Source organism: Phascolarctos cinereus, unplaced genomic scaffold (genome assembly GCF_003287225.1).
Source record: "Phascolarctos cinereus isolate Bilbo 61053 unplaced genomic scaffold, phaCin_HiC Scaffold_5;HRSCAF=322, whole genome shotgun sequence".
Taxonomy (NCBI): domain Eukaryota; kingdom Metazoa; phylum Chordata; class Mammalia; order Diprotodontia; family Phascolarctidae; genus Phascolarctos; species Phascolarctos cinereus.
Window position 1 is genome coordinate 253,592,123 of NW_027555958.1, and position 17,086 is coordinate 253,609,208.

The 17,086-nt window shown below is 41.7% G+C and overlaps 1 protein-coding gene and 3 non-coding genes across 4 annotated transcripts; 3 read left to right on the plus strand and 1 right to left on the minus strand.

The window, feature by feature from the left end:
- Window positions 1-8,455: 8,455 nt before the first annotated feature.
- Window positions 8,456-8,527, plus strand: TRNAW-CCA (transfer RNA tryptophan (anticodon CCA)). The gene has a single exon. It is a non-coding gene; the product is annotated as a tRNA-Trp (tRNA).
- Window positions 8,528-9,206: 679 nt separating this feature from the next.
- On the plus strand, window positions 9,207-9,288 carry TRNAS-GCU (transfer RNA serine (anticodon GCU)). Its single transcript has one exon. It is a non-coding gene; the product is annotated as a tRNA-Ser (tRNA).
- Window positions 9,289-9,512: 224 nt separating this feature from the next.
- Window positions 9,513-9,586, plus strand: TRNAT-AGU (transfer RNA threonine (anticodon AGU)). Its single transcript has one exon. It is a non-coding gene; the product is annotated as a tRNA-Thr (tRNA).
- A 1,070-nt stretch (window positions 9,587-10,656) lies between these two features.
- BORCS6 (BLOC-1 related complex subunit 6) lies at window positions 10,657-12,551 on the minus strand. Its single transcript, XM_020966736.2, has one exon. It carries the CDS (start codon window positions 12,529-12,531, stop codon window positions 11,503-11,505), a length of 1,029 nt encoding a protein of 342 aa, XP_020822395.1. The 5' UTR covers window positions 12,532-12,551; the 3' UTR covers window positions 10,657-11,502.
- Window positions 12,552-17,086: the final 4,535 nt, after the last annotated feature.

Genomic DNA, 17,086 nt, shown 5'->3' on the forward strand with positions numbered 1-17,086 from the left:
TGGTCATAAATTTGAATCAGTTCCATATATGTCTGGGAAACTTGTTGCAAAGATTGTTTTCCCAGTTACCTGTTTTCCCTCTAATATTTACTGTTAAATTTGTTTGTGTAAAAATGTTCTAATTTTATATAAAAGATTATCCATTTTATCTCACTTGATCATCTCTGTCACTTGTTTAGTCACGAACTATCCATCCACGGATCTGAAAGGTAATCTCTTCTTAGCTCCTCTTATTTGTTTATGATGTGACTTTTAATATCTATGTCATGTATCCATTTGGAGCTTATCTTGATTTATGGTGTGAAATGTTATCTGAACCTAATTTCTGTCAAACTGTTGTCCAGTTTTCCCAGCAGTTTTTGATAAATAATGAGTTCTTCACCAGTAACTGGGGTCTTTGAATTCATCAGACACTGAGCTTCTATGTTTGTTTGCTTCAGTATGTTGTATACCTAATCTATTCCTCTCTCTCTCTCTCTCTCTCTCTCTCTCTCTCTCTCTCTCTCTCTCTCTCTCTCTCTCTCTCTCCCCCCCCTTTCCTTCCCACTTGTTTTTAACATTATCCTTAGGATTTTTTACCTTTTTTCCTTCTTAAGAATTTTGTTATTATTTTCTCTAGCTCTAAAGCAACAAGGTATCCCCAGGAGGAGGAAGCAAGCCAAAACACCGCCACAACCTTGCCTATAATGTCCCCTTATACTTATATGGAGATAACCTAGGACTCCTGGCCCAAGAGCCCTGGGAATAGCAGTACCCCTAAACTTGACTATTTTGTGGAGCAAGCACTCATGTGGTGGTCAGAAAAGACAATACAAGGATACTCTCAAGGTCTCTTTTAAGAACTTTGGATTTGATTGTATGACATGGGAGACAGTGGCACAGGACCAACCAGCATGACATGCCCTCCCAGAGAAGATGTTGTGCTCTATAAGCAAAGCAGAATTGAAGTAATCCAAAAGAAACGTGAGATGAACAAATTTAGAGAATCTACCCCAAACGTTCATATTTGTGCCTGACCCGTGGTAGAGCATTCTGAGCTCTTTACCCCCACAGCAGTGGTCTGAGGAAGCCACTCTTGTGGAGAAGAGGCCAACCATACCCACCAGCTGCCACCCACAGATCAGACTAGCCAGCCTAGCTGAAGCATCAAGGTACCCAGAGAAAGAGACAGGAGGCAACGTGCCAGACAAATTGAACAACCTCCACCTTCTTTACCACCTTGTCCCCTCATACTTGAATAGAGGTGGCCCAGAATCTGAACCCAAGAGCCTTTCCTGCTATTACCATAATAAAGACTTCCAGCCTTGTGCCCATAGCCATCATCCTAGGAAGTAAGGTGGTGAACTGCAGCCTGGCAATTGCTCCTGCAACCACAGCTATTGAAGACCCAGAAGGGAAAATTCTTGCCACCGAAGTCCTTGGAATTGTCATATAACTTAGAGTCAGAAACAGATAAGATTTTATTAGTGGAAATAACATTAAAGAAGAGGAATTACTACCTGGTATACCACTGCACTCTAAGGACCATAGGACCTTTCCAGCTGACCTGCAACTGAAACGTTCCATGTGTATTGTTTCCCCTGTTAGAATGTGAGCTCCTTGCTAACAGGGATTGTCTTACTTTTCTATTTGTATCCTCTGCAGTAGCACATTGCTTTGTACTTAGTAAGCCCTTAATAACTACTTTTTCATTCATTCATTAGAATATTCTTTTGGGAGATTAATACAGCATTGATAAATTAATTTAGGTAATATTGTCATTTTTATTATATTGACTCAACCTCCCCAGGAGTAATTTATGTTTCTCTAATTATTTAAGTCTGTCTTTATTTCTGCAAAGAGTATTTTAGAGTTAGATTCATATTATTCCTATGTGAATCTTAGAAGATAATTTCCCAAGGAGCTTATATTTTCTGTAGTTATTTTTAATGGAATTTCTCATTCTATATCTTGGTGGTTTTTGTTGGTTACTTATAAGAATGCTGATTTATGTGGATTTATCATATATCCTACAACTTTGATGACATTATTAACTATTTCAGTTAATTTTTAGTTGACTCATTGGGGTTCTCTAAGTACATCTGCAAAAAGTGATAAATTTGTTTTCTCTTTTCCCATGAACATGTGATGGCTATGGAAACTGGGCTAGAAGAGAGACAGGTATTCAATGACATGCTGTCACTTCCAGGGCTCTCGTATTTACGTGCTCAACAGTTGTTGCTGTGGTGATGAGGAAGGTATCCACAATGAAGAAGGTCTTCTCTTCTTCACAGTTATTTCTCTCCTTAATTATGGCTATGGGGGCTAGGCTGGAAGCAGTCCTGCTTAGTCTTATTCCTTCAATTTCTTTTTCTTGTCTTCATTGCTCTAGTTAGCATTTCTAGTACTATGTTAATAGTAGTGATGAGGAGTTTACATTCTAGTGGGAGAGACAACATGCATCCAAGGAGGCAGTGGCCAAGTAGGGGTCTTTTGGTTCTTAAAGTTATCAAGTAGTGAATGGGGGTCATACAGCAGAGTTGATTTGATCATGGTTCATGGTTCCCAAATTGAAGAGTGAAGGATAGGGCCTGAGTAAGAGAAGAGTGACTGCAACTTTCCTGAAGTTGTGGTTTGGGAGAGGCAATCAACAATTAGAACAAGCCCCAAGCAGAAGGGCATGGTCTTTGGTATGGGCAATGAAACCTTTGGTGAAAAGGTTGTGGAGGAGGTGATGGGAGAGGATGACTCCTTGGTGGCCAGGGTAGGATGTTTTGGTCATGGAAATCATAGTTTTGGTTACTAGTCAAAATCGACACTGTGGGCTATTGAGAATCTTCCTACAGACTCCAACACTTGACTTTCTCTTGCCTTCCATTTAACACTAACCATTGAAATGTCTTCTGTCCTTTTCCATTGGTGATGCAGAAATGTTTATTATCTCTCTCTACTCTCTTCCAACTGTGAGTGGTTGCCACTCTTTGCCAGTTCCTTCTTTCAAGCATACTCCTCTTCTATACTCACTGCCTCAGTCTCCATCCTTTAAGGAGGAGTTTTCTTGAACCTGCTCCTAGAAATGTGACAGTAGAAGAAGATATGCCCCAGGCCAGTAAAGCACTTGTTTCTGAGAAAAAGGATTCAGCTCCCTACTTACCAAGCCAACCCCACCCCCCAATACCATAGGGTTCTAGGTCCTGAGGGACATATGTAGGCTCTCTGGCTATGTGATCTAGAGTCAGAGTGTATATGTTCTGTTCATTTACACCACAATTTTTTCAGGCATTCCACTATTGATGGGCACCCCTTAGCTTTCAATTCCTTGCCACTGCAAAAAACTATGCTATACATAGTTTTGTGTATATGGATCCTTTTTATTTTAATTTGATTTCTTTAGGATATAAGCCTGGAGGTATTGCTGGGTCAAAAGGTATTCATTGCTTGGTGATTTTTAGGGGCATAGTTCCAAATCAATTTTTCAGAATGGTTAGACTCCAACAATGATCACTTAATTGCCAAATTTGATGGCCTTTTAGAAATTCTCATCCTTTTTGACCTCTGCACCATTTGACATTAGTGACCTCTCTTTTCTTCTGAATACTTAATGCCTCTCTGTGTGTTGTCTATACGAGCTCTCCTGTCTGTACACTTTCAAAACCCAGAATCAGAATTTTCCTAACCTGGTTAAAAATCTTCCAAATAGAAACTTTCAGGGAGTTTTGAACCTATTTGTTAATATAGAAATGCAATACCTTTTGATTAGTTGATAACATTGATGTCAATGAAGCATTTCTTCCCTTTGGACCTACTTGCGTTTGTGTAGGTTCTTTTTTAGTTATGACAGCCATTAAAACCCCAAATATTGAAAGAAACTAAACTTAGATCAAGACCTTTGAATTGCTATATCACAGTGTTAAATCAATATATAAAAAGATGAAGTGTATTTAGTCATGTCACTCATTATAAATAACATCAATAATTTTAGTAGAAATTAAAAAGTTTTTTGACAGCTAATAAGATATCTTAAAATATTATTTCATCTTTATCTCATCCTTTTTGAAAATGTCAATTTTTTGGTATAAGTTTTTAACAATGTCCATGTTACCAAGCTTCTTAAATACATAATTATTAGTACAGGAAGCCACCATTTATACATTAACTTGTAAATAAGTAAGTATACAAGTATTTCACCTATATTGGGTAGTATATGCTAAAAAAAAAGTATTAACTTATAGAAGTTTGAGATCGTTTGTCAATCATTGCTTGATAGGATTGTTTTTCTTGATCACCAAATCCAGTTGTTGTTTTTTTTCACTCTTCAAAGTTCTTGATTTCATCAGTTCCTGTCATTTTCAGCAGATATCTACCCTTCTTTCTAATCTTCAGGCACTCCTATCTAATCGTTGTACACTGCCTATAAAGGATATTCTTCTCATCTTTAGGTAGCAGAGGTATGGTAATAATAACAACAATGACAATAACTAGCATTTACATAGCACCTACTATGTGTCTGATACTATGCTAAGCACTTCACAATTTTCATCTCATTTGATCCTCACAACAACCCAGGGAGTTCATAGAAGATATTATTATCCCCATTTTACAGATCAAGAAACTGAAGCAAACAGAGGTTAACTGACTTACCCAAGGTCACACAGCTAGTTAAGTGTCTGAAGTCAAATTTGAACTCAGGTTTTCCTGATTCTAGGCCTGATACCTATTCAGGAACCACCTAACTGCCTGCCTGGTGGGAAACCTGCTTCCAGCAGAGTTGTGATGACATGGAATGACAGGGCCTGGGAGAGACTATGGAATATTTGTAGTTATTCTATAACTGGTTCTGGTCTATTAACCAGATGGCTGAGAAAAGACTTGCTGCGTAGCTGGAACTTGGAGCATCTTCAAAAGGGCTTGAATCAGCCTTGCCCTAGTCTAGAGAGGAATTGAGGCCTTCTTTCCATTGCGGCCATGTACCTTGACCTCTGTGTTTGTTCTTTACTATTCTTAGCAGAATAGCTAATAACTTATTGATTTAACCTAATGTTAATTTCATTCTCCAAAAGATGGAGGAACCAACAAAGGAAATTTATATTCTAGACTTTATTTTCACTAACAATGAGGAAAGGGTTGCTGTGGGGTGGAAATGACAGGAATCTTGCAGGGAATTATCTCTTAGATTGGAAAGCCAGGCTTAGCTTATGAATAGGTATAAATACATGCACAGGTATTAATCTTAGATTTTGGAAGAGCAGTAGTACACCATTTACCAAGATAAGATCAAAATGGATACATGACCTAGATATAAAGAGATACCATAAGTAAATTAGAAGAATATGGAACACATGACCTATCAGACTTATGGGCAGAAGAATTTTATAAAGAAACAAGAGATAGAGAGCATTGTGAAATGTAAGATGGATAATTTTGATACATTAAATTAAAAAGGTTTTATACAAATCAAACTAATGTAGCCAAGATTAGGAGAGCAAAAAATTTGGGGGAAACTTTATAGACAGTTTCTTAGATAAAGGTCTCATATCTCAAATATTTTATAGAGAATTTTGTCAAATTTATAAGAATGAGTCATTTCCCAATTGATAAATGATTGAATGATATGAACAGGCCATTTTTGGATGGAGAAATCAAAGCTATATATGAAAAAATGCTTTGAATAATTATTGATTAGAGGAATGTAAATTAAAACAGCTTTGAGATATCATTTCACACCTATCAGATTGGCTAAAAGGATAGAATAATTTTGAACAACTAAGCTATTGTGTTATAAATATTCAAATCAACTGTAAAGGACCATAAAGTAAGATACTATCAACCTCCAGAGAAAGAACTGATAAATAAAAGCATTCATAATATAGTTTTACATATATATGTATATGAGTATATATGTATACATATATGTGAATATTACATGTGTGTCAAATGGTGGACTTCTCTATTGCAGGGTGGGGAGAAAGGGAAGGAGACAGCTTGGAACTTAAATGTAACAAATAGATAATTAAGATAACAGAAGAGATTAGCAAAAGCTATGTGATCAGCTACATTTAGACCTAGTCCCATCATTTTACTATTTGTTTAGATCTTCACAGTTTGTAATAGTTTTATCTCATTTTGAAGTCTTTGAAGCTGTTATGATCTTATATCGAAAATATACTTTTGACTTTTTTTCTCTTTCTGTTTAATTAACAATCTGCTCTTGATTTGTGCTTTAATGCACATCTTGTTAGTATGAAGTATGTGTGTATATATACACATACATACGCACACACACATATATATATTTCTTATACAACCTTTTAGATAACCAAACCTTAGCATTTATCACAATGCCTTCACGTAAGAGGTGATTAATAAATACTTGTTTCTTTATCGTTGATGAGAGAGGACCACCGAGATGAACTTGGGGCAATGCACTTAACATCTCTAGGTCTCATTTTCCTCAACTGCTAGAAGAGGAATTTGAGTTAGTTGACCTTGGAGATCCCTTCCAGCTCTAATTATGATCCAGCCTTCTATTGCATCAGGGGATAGGGCTCATTCAACTGATACACGCATTACACAGTATTTTGTAACTCTAGGGAGAGTTTTCTGTCACACATCCTGGAGGACAAGGAAGCAAGAAAGGTGGAAGAAACTTTCTCAAATTTAATTGATAAGGTATCTCCATCCCTCCCTCCCTCCTCCCCCAGACTCCCAAAAGAGAAGACACAAAGGACCACCCAGGGTTTGCTGTATCATCTCTAGTGTCAATCAGTTCACCTTTTAATTTGTGTCTCTAGAAGCTGTCAGGAAAGCTCAGTGCACTCTGTTGGTCCATTTCCACACATACTCCAAGGCATAGCAACCCTGATTATACACACATTAAAAAAAAGTTAAAGAAAACTACAAGGTTGTTTTTTTGTTTGGTTGGTTAGTTGTGTGTGTGTGTGTGTGTGTGTGTGTGTTTTTAAACTACTACTACCAACCTGCAAGATTATAGTACCACGGATCTTCTGAAGGATTACGTAATAAGACAATAAGTGATGTGCCTTCAGAAGAAAGAGAGAACAAGCTGGGCCTGAGTGGTCAGTGAAATATTCCATAACTCTATCTCCTTCCCTTCTGTCTTTGCAAATATTAAGTTAGAATCGTGCAGCCACGTTTTGTTCACGCTTCTGGGGTTTTCAACTTTGGTAAGATGTTGTGGACTGGGGTTCCTATTCTATAATCCCTGTATATTCTTTTTTATTTCTTTCTCTGTCCCTGTTTCTGTACTTAAAATCACCTCGACGTCACCCTTCCCCACCCCTTCTCCCTTTCCTGGCTCCAGTCTCGAAGGGAGAGGTGGTCCTTCTTGCAAGTACCAATTGCTCGGCTCCCGCCTTGGATCCCTTGCCTTAACTTGTTCCCCTCCGGATCTTTTTACTTTTCAATCTCTTTTTATCCACTGATTCCTTCCCTACTTTAAGGTAACTTAAGGATAGAACTGCGGAGGGCGGGGGCGTCAGGCTGGACTCAAACCCTGGAATAATCATTCTGCGGGTCAGAGAGAGGGAGCGAAATAAAGCACAGCGTACTTCCTACGAGCGGATGCTATTCCTCCAAGATCTTTCGAGGACCTCTCAGCCCCTCTTTTAAACACACGGGCTCAGCGTCCTCGGTCATTAACAGGGAGCTCTAAACTCTTTGGCGGGAAGAGAGAGACATTGCCTGCTGAGAACCCTTACTCCCTTCTGTGGATGAGTGGATGGAGATGAGGCTGCAGGTAAAACCACCGGGTGGGTTGGCTGAGGTGAACAGGGGCAGAAAGAGGTCCTGCTTTTTTTTTTTTTTTTTGGTGGAGAGCCCTGCGTCTCCTTCTCTACGGAGAGATTCTGAGAGAGAAGAATGTAAGATCGATCCTTTTGCTTTCTGATGTGAAGGCGCGATGAATGAGACGTGAAAGACAAAGCACAGTCCTTTGGTGTGGCGGGGTGGTCAAGGACCGGAGGACCCAGGTAGGAGGGGACCAGGACCTTTGGGGTTTCCAAGAATTTGGAAACTTCCAGCCTCTCCATTCACATCCGCACGGAGAGGGAGAGGGAAATCTCTGTCCCGGGTTATTTATCTATCTGTGTATCTATGTATCTATGTGTATATGTATCTATCTATGGCTCTATGTATCTATCTATATCTATGTACCTATGCATCTATCTATGCATCTATCTAATGTATCTGTGTATGTATGTATGTATGTATGTATGTATGTATGTATGTATGTATGTATGTATGTATCTATCTATCTATCTATCTATCTATCTATCTATCTATCTATCTATCTATCTATCTATCTAACTGGCATCTAGCATCTGTCTATCATCACTGGCGCCGAATCCACCTGACCCACCAATCTCGAACTCCCTCTTCATCTATTCTCACTTTACAGACCTAGCCATTCTGGCCGCCCGATAGTCATAAGCTGACACGTCGACGCACGTAGCCAGGAGACCTCGTGGCGCAACGGTAGCGCGTCTGACTCCAGATCAGAAGGTTGCGTGTTCAAATCACGTCGGGGTCATGGCATGTGGTGGCACGTCTTTTCTTTTCCCTCCTCCCGCTTCTCACAACCCTTTCCCAGCTTTCCAGGGTAGGACTGGCAATCCATTTTTTTCCATCTTCCTCCGGGGCTGGACGCAGAGAGAATCCAGTCGCTGAGGGACTAGAAATGGGAGGAGAAGGGTGCCCGAATTCTTGCAATGGGCCGAGGACTGACCGAGTCAGAAGCATTAGAAAGTCCCCAAACTGGCTCTGGAGTCAGACTTTAGGGTTAAATACAACTTTGTGATCTTGGACAAAACATTTCGCCTCGATGGGCCTCAATTTCCTCATCTGCAAAATGGGTTGGCCTCTGAGGTCCTTTCTAGTTCTAGTTTCTGGTCCTACCACTGCCATAGGTGAGTAAATGGTGAAATGCCCTTATTTTTCTGCACTTTACCTTCCGGAGAGCACAGACTAGGAAAAGTTAGCGAATCAATGAATTGCTTCCTTTGTGTGTCTTTCCCAGCCCCCAGCCCGCCCCTCCCACCTTGACTGGACGCTATTCTAAGAAATACCCTTCCCATTTAACTCCTTCTCTGTCGAAATAGAGTCGGGCACCTCGGCTTTCAGAGAAATATGGCAATAACAGAAGAAAAACAGCACGCTCTAGAAAGGGCTTCTCAGACTCCAGACAGTAAAGATGACTTATTTGAGTTAGGGACGAGGTGGCCGAGTGGTTAAGGCGATGGACTGCTAATCCATTGTGCTATGCACGCGTGGGTTCGAATCCCATCCTCGTCGGCGGTGGTGGGGAACAGGCTGTATTTTTAAAAAGGTGAGTAATTGTAAGCAGTAGTTTTCACACCTCTCTCAGGCAGCGCAGGTCTCTTGTCTCGCGTTCCTCTTTGTCTTCGCGGCTATTCACTGAGCCTAGTTTCTTCACTAAACAAATATCTTGTCATAGTAGTCAACACTGACGATGTTCTAGATCCAAGAGGGGTCACAAAACTTTCACCAAAATGAGTGGCGCCGTGGCTTAGTTGGTTAAAGCGCCTGTCTAGTAAACAGGAGATCCTGGGTTCGAATCCCAGCGGTGCCTCGAAGACTTTCTTTTGTTCCACCCACATTTCTTTTTTCGATTGGAGGAATGAATCCAGGTATCTTTTCTGCTCGTCATCTACGCTCCCGCCCCCTCTGCCTGGCGAATTTCAGCCAAGGCATTCTTCAGAGAGGTTCTAGAAGACTGAAGGGGCAAGAGACTGAAGGGAGGGCCCTTTCTGGGGCGGGGTTCAGGAGCCTGAAAGGGATGGAGGGAACAAGAGAATGGAGTACCTTCTCCCTGTAGACTCGCAGGCGTCGAGGTTCCCGGCCCCATTTTATCCTTTCAGTCCTTCCCTAAATTCCAGTAATCTCCTTTTCCAAACTTGGGTCTTCCTCCTCCTCTTTCACTTTCGTCTGGAACCCAGGAGTTAGGATAAGCAGACCTTACTCTTCATCCTTAGTCCCACCCACTTTAGGGGGCCCATGAAGCCCAATTTTCCTACTTTGCAAAATCCCGGAGGATTTCAGGGCTCCTGAACTTTCTGTGAACGGATTAGCTTAGTTGGTTAGTGCATAGTCTGTAGGGTATTAGGTCTGGTTCCCAAAATGGGGAAGTTTTTGGCTTTTAATTTTGTCACCTTATTTAAATGCCTCCCTCCACTTTTTGTTGGGATGCATTCTTTATCTTCATTCAATGGTATGTATTCAAATCAAGATCCAAGCCCCTTGGGTCAGTTTAGCTCCTTTCTGAGGATAGCAGTGTTTCCCAGCTTCCTCCCAGGAGTAGGTGGACTCTCCAGAATGCCTCCAGGTGAGCTATGATAGGCATAGGATTCGCAGGATTGAAGGGAATTAAGATATCTGATGATGATAAAGCAGCTTTTGGATAGAAAGTCATGGAAAACTAAGCCTCATTTACTGCGTGAGGTTGAGGTGTTTAGCCCTCCCAACACTTGCCTCTCTTGGATCCAGGTGTTCAATCCCCCATTATAGAACTACAGTGACTCCGTCCCTATCGCCTGGGGCAGGTGTGTTCATCTCTAATTTTCTCTTGTTCTCTTTGTCCTATTTCCCCCCATCACAGAAACCCACATTTTACTCCTCCCACAACACCCTACAGAGATACAGTTTCATTGTTAACAGGAGCAGCATTTTAATTCCACACAACTCAGAAAGTCAAAAATGTTGGCTCATAGGCCAAGATCATTAAACTCCATAACAGGTTCAAAACTATCAACAATTCTCGTATAAATCCTAGCAGGAATAAACCTAGCTCTTACTCCCTGCAGGAACCTAAACATTCAGGACTTAGTACAGTAAGCTCCTTCTCTCTTCACTCTTGTTGGAAGTACACCTTATATGAGTGAAGACAAAGTTTTGGGAGACAGTGGAAAGACTGGGGCATTCTTTGCCATTAATACAAGTTCATCCGAAGACACTAGTTTCACCAGCTGTCTGTCAGCCCCTACAGTAGGTGCCACAATATGGTGGTCACAGCTGGGAGTTGTCCCTTTTTTGTCCCCTCTCATGGCCACATCTTTTTACCTTCAAACCTGGTTCCTGGGTGGATGGTGCCTCAGCTAGGGATTTAGTAGGAGCAGCACTTAGGGACAGGACAGGATAGGACAGGGCAGGGCAGGACTAACCTACCACTCTTAAAAGGACTAGGTCTCATATGGAAGACACTCCCTCCCCAACATACAAGAAAGCTTCCCAGCACATATTGTAAGACGCTCTTATCCGCACAACCAAGAAATCTCATAGAATGGGAAAGAGGATCACTGGACACATGTGAGAAGGAGTGGTTTCTCTTCTTTTCCTCGGCAATAGTCATCTTCTCCCTAAGGGTTTGAGGTTGGGGGGAGGGGTGTACAGGAGACTGGAGACAGGACCCTGGTGGTCTCCTCCCACCATCATACACACCAAACCACCCCTTCCCTGAGTGTGGAGGCACTCCCAAGCCTCTCCAGTCTATCACTTGCAGAGAGCCTCCAGCACTTCCAGGGTGCGGCGGATGTCCCGGACTTGTCGGGCCAGTCCCTGGACTGGCTGCAGGGCCCGCTCCAGCTCCTCGCACCGGGCCAGCAGCGTGTACATGCCCTTGATGCTCATGTCCACCGCCTCTCCCAGAGAGTCCACAGCGTCTCGATAGGTCTGGATGCAACCCACGCTCAGCGCCGTCAGCTCCTGCACCGCGCCGCCGAGCCCGCGAAGCAGCCGTTCCACGCGGGCACCCAGCTCCCGGCTCAGCCGCTCCAGGTCCCGCAGCACCTCCGGATCGATGGGCGGGATGGACGGCGCGGGGACCGGGGCTGGCCGGGCCGAGGGCGGGGGCTGCGGCTGCGGGTTCCCGCTCAGGCGGATCTTGAGCTGCAGATTGTTAGCCACGAAGTGGGTGAGGTCTCCATGCCGGCTGACCGTGCCCTCCAGCTCGAGAGCGCTGGAGATGGTGGCCCGGCGGCCCCCGCTGGCCCCCTGCTCCTGGCCGCCAAGCGGAGCCGCCACGCTGCCGCACGCTCCGCTCAGCCCATCCAGGCTGCGGCTGTCCTGAAGGCGGCTGGGGAACGGGCGGCCCCCCTTCTCGGGCTCGCGCTCCTCCTCTTCCTCCTCCTCCTCCGGGTTCATCCGGCTGTTTCTCGGGGCGCGCCGGGGGGCACCGCCTCCCGGCTTCGGCTTCGTCGCTTGGGGAACAGAGACAGGTCGGCCCAAGGGCCGAGGGCTCTTCCGAGCTGGCCCACAAGGGCCCCAGGCGACCCTGGCTCCGGGTGGAGTTCCACAGGGCCCGGGTGTTTCATAGGCTGGCAGGCTCGGAGTCTTCCGGGTCCCTCCCAGCTGGGCGCGCCCGCCCACTCCTGGCTCCTCCTCAGAGACCTCACCAGATCCGAGGCCCGGGGGCGGACGAGAGGGCTGCTTTTCGGGTCTAGGTCCGAGAGGAGAGTTCCGGGAGCACCCGGAAAGCGGGGTTCTGGACTCCAACCCAGGCTGCCCAGGGGCAGGCTCCATGATGAGCCCGACGGGAGGGGCCAGGCTCCACCAGAGCCTATGAAATTGCTCTTCCGGCTGACTAGGCGCTACAATAGGCTGTGCCTTTTAGAGGCGGGAGCGTGGGCGTGCCTATTGGGAAGGGATGACAATAGTAAGGGCACACTGATTGGGTACAGGGGAAAAGATTCCAAGAAGAGGCGGAGTTGATTGGGCAATGTCGTGCACGTGGACGTTAGACGCTAAGCGGCGGAGCGAGGAGTGGGCCCGGGGCTTCCCGGGAGGAGCAACCTCCTAACCCTTGGCTATGATTTAAAGAAAGCCGGTGTTTTCAAAGATCGCTAACCCCACGTTCCGCTGAACTGCAAGGCTTCCCCCACTTCTGTCCCGAATCCTCTCAGGAACCCTGGCTTCCAGACCTTCCGCTTCTCTTCCCTGGTTCATCTAGGTGTTTAGTAGGCAACCCGCGACATTGCACAATGTGATGCAAAGAATCCCAACTGGGGGATGCAGGGAGTGTGCACTTTTTGGAGAAAGGCCAGGGGAGTTTCGGAAACAAAGTGAAAAAAGTCAGAAATTTACTACTAGAAGATGATTTACCACGCACGAGCTCTTTTATAACTTGGTCAGCCTAGGTTCCTTAAGAACGCCTTCCCAACCTCAGCGTCGATGGGAAAGGCTTTTTGGTGTGCATCTAGGGTGACTCAGCTGTCAGCCTGCCGCCGTAGCATCCTACCTTTATCTCCTCCCAACTCCCTGATCAGTCCCCTCCATCCTACTTCATTTTGCCTCTGACAATGCAACACTCTCTTCTCTATCTCAGTGTTTGTCTGGCACGTCCCTAATCTGTCTACGGTTATCTCACTGATGATTTTATAAGGCTGCTTCCAACTCTAAATCTTATTTATTGTAACCCTTGTTTCCAATAGAACTCCTACAGAGGCTGTAGAAACCGGAGCTCTAAGACCTAAGGAGGTGGAGAAAGGCAGTTTTGAATTCAGTTTGTAAAGTCATTTGAGAAAATTGCTTAATATGATGTCCATATGGAATCAGGGAGAAGGTGTGTGTTTCATCCCTCTCATCCACGAGGATCTATGAAAAGCAGTTTTGAATTGAGTTTTTAAAAGTCAGTTGAGAAAGTAGTTTGACGTGAAGTATGGAGTTAGGGAGGTGCATATGTTTTACCTGTGATCAATAAGAATATATGAAGAGGGTGAGGAGAAATCTTCCTTGAGGGAACTATTTTAATTGTGGTGATACAAACACACACACACACACACACACACACACTTTATAAAGCAAATTCTGTGTAAAGTCTGAGGAACTTAGGTACAGTGAATTTTGGAAGTACTGTGAGGACTGAAGAGAAGACAAGGACAAAGGACCAATCTCTCAAAGAAATACAAAGATGCTTTAAGAAACTTTATTCATTATCTGAAATCTGATGAATGACTTGAGACTGCTTTTCCAGACCAATGAAGGAAAGTCAGTTACTGATATTTTGAGGCCTATGGCATTGGTCATAACCAAAACAGTGTATGTAAATATTTTAAAGCATATTACTTTTATTATTGATTCTATTTGTTTATATATACAGTAATTTTAATATTTATTGAATTATAAAAATAAGAATATTTACTACTTGGAAAGGAAGTTTCTCTAGTTCATTAAACAGTCAATATTTGATGAACTGGAGTCAAGGTTTGAACTATTATCTAATGAGGAGGAGATAATAGTTAATGTTTATATAGTATATATTATACAATGTGCCAGGCTTTTTACAATTATTTTCATTTGATCACAACAACTCTGGGAGGTAGGTGCTGTTATTATCCCCATTTTACAGATGAGGAAACTGAGGCAAACAAGAGGTTAAGTGACTTGCCTAGGGTTACACAGCTAGTAAGTATTTGAGGTCAAACTTGAACTCAGATCTGCCTGATTCCAGTCCCAGCAGCTCTATCCAGGTTGCCACTTAGCTGCCCCTAAGAGATTGCAAGTTTATTAATGAGAAATAAATTATCTTAACATACTCCGAGACCAACCATTTTCAAAATTCAGCTTTCAAGGTTAAAACTGCTTTCATAATAATCCTAAGACATTATTGGCCTCTTTTTTTTCCGCTCTCGTTCTGTCAGTAGTACACATTGGTGTTGTCCAAAGGCTATATGTTATATATACTTATATATATTTCTCTATACCTGATTCTTTTTTATTTAATTTAACATTTTTTGGTTAATTTTAAGCTCCAAGCTGTCTCCCTTCATCCCTCCCAACCCTGCACAAGAGAAGACCACCATTTTACATAGATAGATAGATATGGATATTTTATATGCATATATACACAAATATGTATAGATATGTATATTAAAACCATGTTATGCATACTTCTATTTATTAGTTCTTTCTTTGGAGGTGGATAGCATCTTTCTTCATAGGTCCTTTGTAGTTGATTTAAGTATTTGCAATACTCAGAATAGCTTGGTCGTTCAGTGTCTTTAAACAGTATTGCTGTTACTGTATACGATGTTCTCTTGGTTTTGCTTATTTTACTCTTCATTATTTCATGCAAATCTTTCCATGTTTTCCTAAAATAAACCTGCTCATCATTTCTTACAGCACAGTAGTACTCTATTACAATTATATGTCACAATTTGTTTAGCCAGTCCCCAATTGACCGACATCCCCTCAATTTCCAGTTCTTTGCCACCACAAAAAGAACTGCTCTAAATATTTTTAGAACCTGTAGGTTCTTTCCTTTTTCCTTGATCACTTTAGGAAATAGACCTAATAATGGTATTGCTAGGTCAAAGAGTATACACAGTTTTACAACTCTTTGGGCATAATTCCAGATTGCTCTCCAAAATGGTTAGTTGGATCAGTTCACAATTCCACTAACAGTGTATTAGTGTCCCAATTTTTCCACACCCTGGCCAACATTTGTCATTTTCCTCTTTTATTGTTTTAGCCATTCTGTTAGGTGTCAAATGATCTCTCAAAGTTGTTTTAATCTACATTCCTCTAATCAATCATGATTTAAAGCATTTTTTCATGTAACTATGTATAACTTTGATTTCTTCATCCCAAAACTGCCTATTCATATCATTTGACCATTTATCAATTGGGGAATGACTCATTCTTATAAATTTGACAAAATTCTCTATAAAATATTTGAGATATGAGACCTTTATCTGAGAAACTGTCTATAAAATTTTTCCAAAATTTTCTGCTCTCCTAATTTTGGCTACATTGGTTTTATTTGTACAAAACCTTTTTAATTTAATGTAATCAAAATTATCCATCTTACATCTCACAATGCCCTCTATCTCTTGTTTTCTTCATAAATTCTCCTATCCATAAGTCTGATAGTTCATATGTTCCATGTTCTTCTAATTTACTTGTGATATCTCCCTTTCTATCTAGGCCACGTATCTATTTTGACCTTATCTTGGTAAATGGTGTACAATAGTGTTCTATACTCAATTTCTGCCAGACTGCTCTCCAGTTTTCCCAACGATTTTTACCAAATAGTGAATTCTTATCCCAAAAGGTTAAACCTTTACATTTGTCAAATTCAAGGTTACTATAATAATTTAGAACTGAATATTATATGCATATAATATATGTAAATATATGTATTTCCTATCTCAAAAGCCTGTTTTACTGGGGCTGTAAGAACTATTACTTTCTCCTTAAGAACATAGCCACCAAGAATTACAGTGCTAACTGTCATTAGATAAGGTTCTTCTCCCCAGAAGTTTGGTGTGTTTCTATCTTTGATCTGTGAGGATCTATGAGATTAAACTATGGAGAGGGTAGAAAATAGAAAGTAAGGTGAAATTTCTTTCCTGTAAGAACTTTTTTAATAGTGTATCAAAATTTAGAGTTGACCACAGTCACTTGCAGGTCACCCCTTGGCCTACTACTTGATTTGTTTCCATGTTTAATCTTTATCAATTGATGTTCTAGGACAATCTAGGAATATTTCTGCATATTTTCTTATTTAATAACAAAATTACGACTTCAACCAGAGCCCCAACACCAGTTTAATAAACTGGAGAAACCTCCTTTCTCAAAAGCAACTATTTGTCTCTATATATTAGATCCCTTAATTTTAATGACACAGCACATGGAGAACTGGACCTGGAATCAGGAGGACATATTTCAAATCTAGCCACAGACACTAACTATATGACCCTGGGCAAGTCACTTAACCTCTATCTTCTTCAGTTTCCTTCTAGTATTATTGTTACCCCCAGTAAAATGAGAGTAATAATAGCAGCTATCCCCCAGGGCTGTGAGAATGAGTTAATATTTGTAAAGCATGTCGCATATATAAAGCAAATTAATATATAAATGCTAGTTATTATTGTTAGCTATTAAATTAATATTAATAGTGAAAATACTAGACATGCAGTTTATTAATAAATGAAATCTAGAATATGTATACATATTTGTTCACAATATTTTAGCTATGAGAAAAATCACAGCCAGCATCACCTCAAACTTTCAGTGTAACAGCTGATAACTTCCTTTTCCCTTGTGCTCTAGAAACACATTTACCATTCATATCACT

Coding starts and splice junctions, on each gene's coding strand:
- BORCS6 (XM_020966736.2), bottom strand. CDS start 12,531: ATGGAGCCTGCCCCTGGGCAGCCTGGGTTGGAGTCCAGAACCCCGCTT.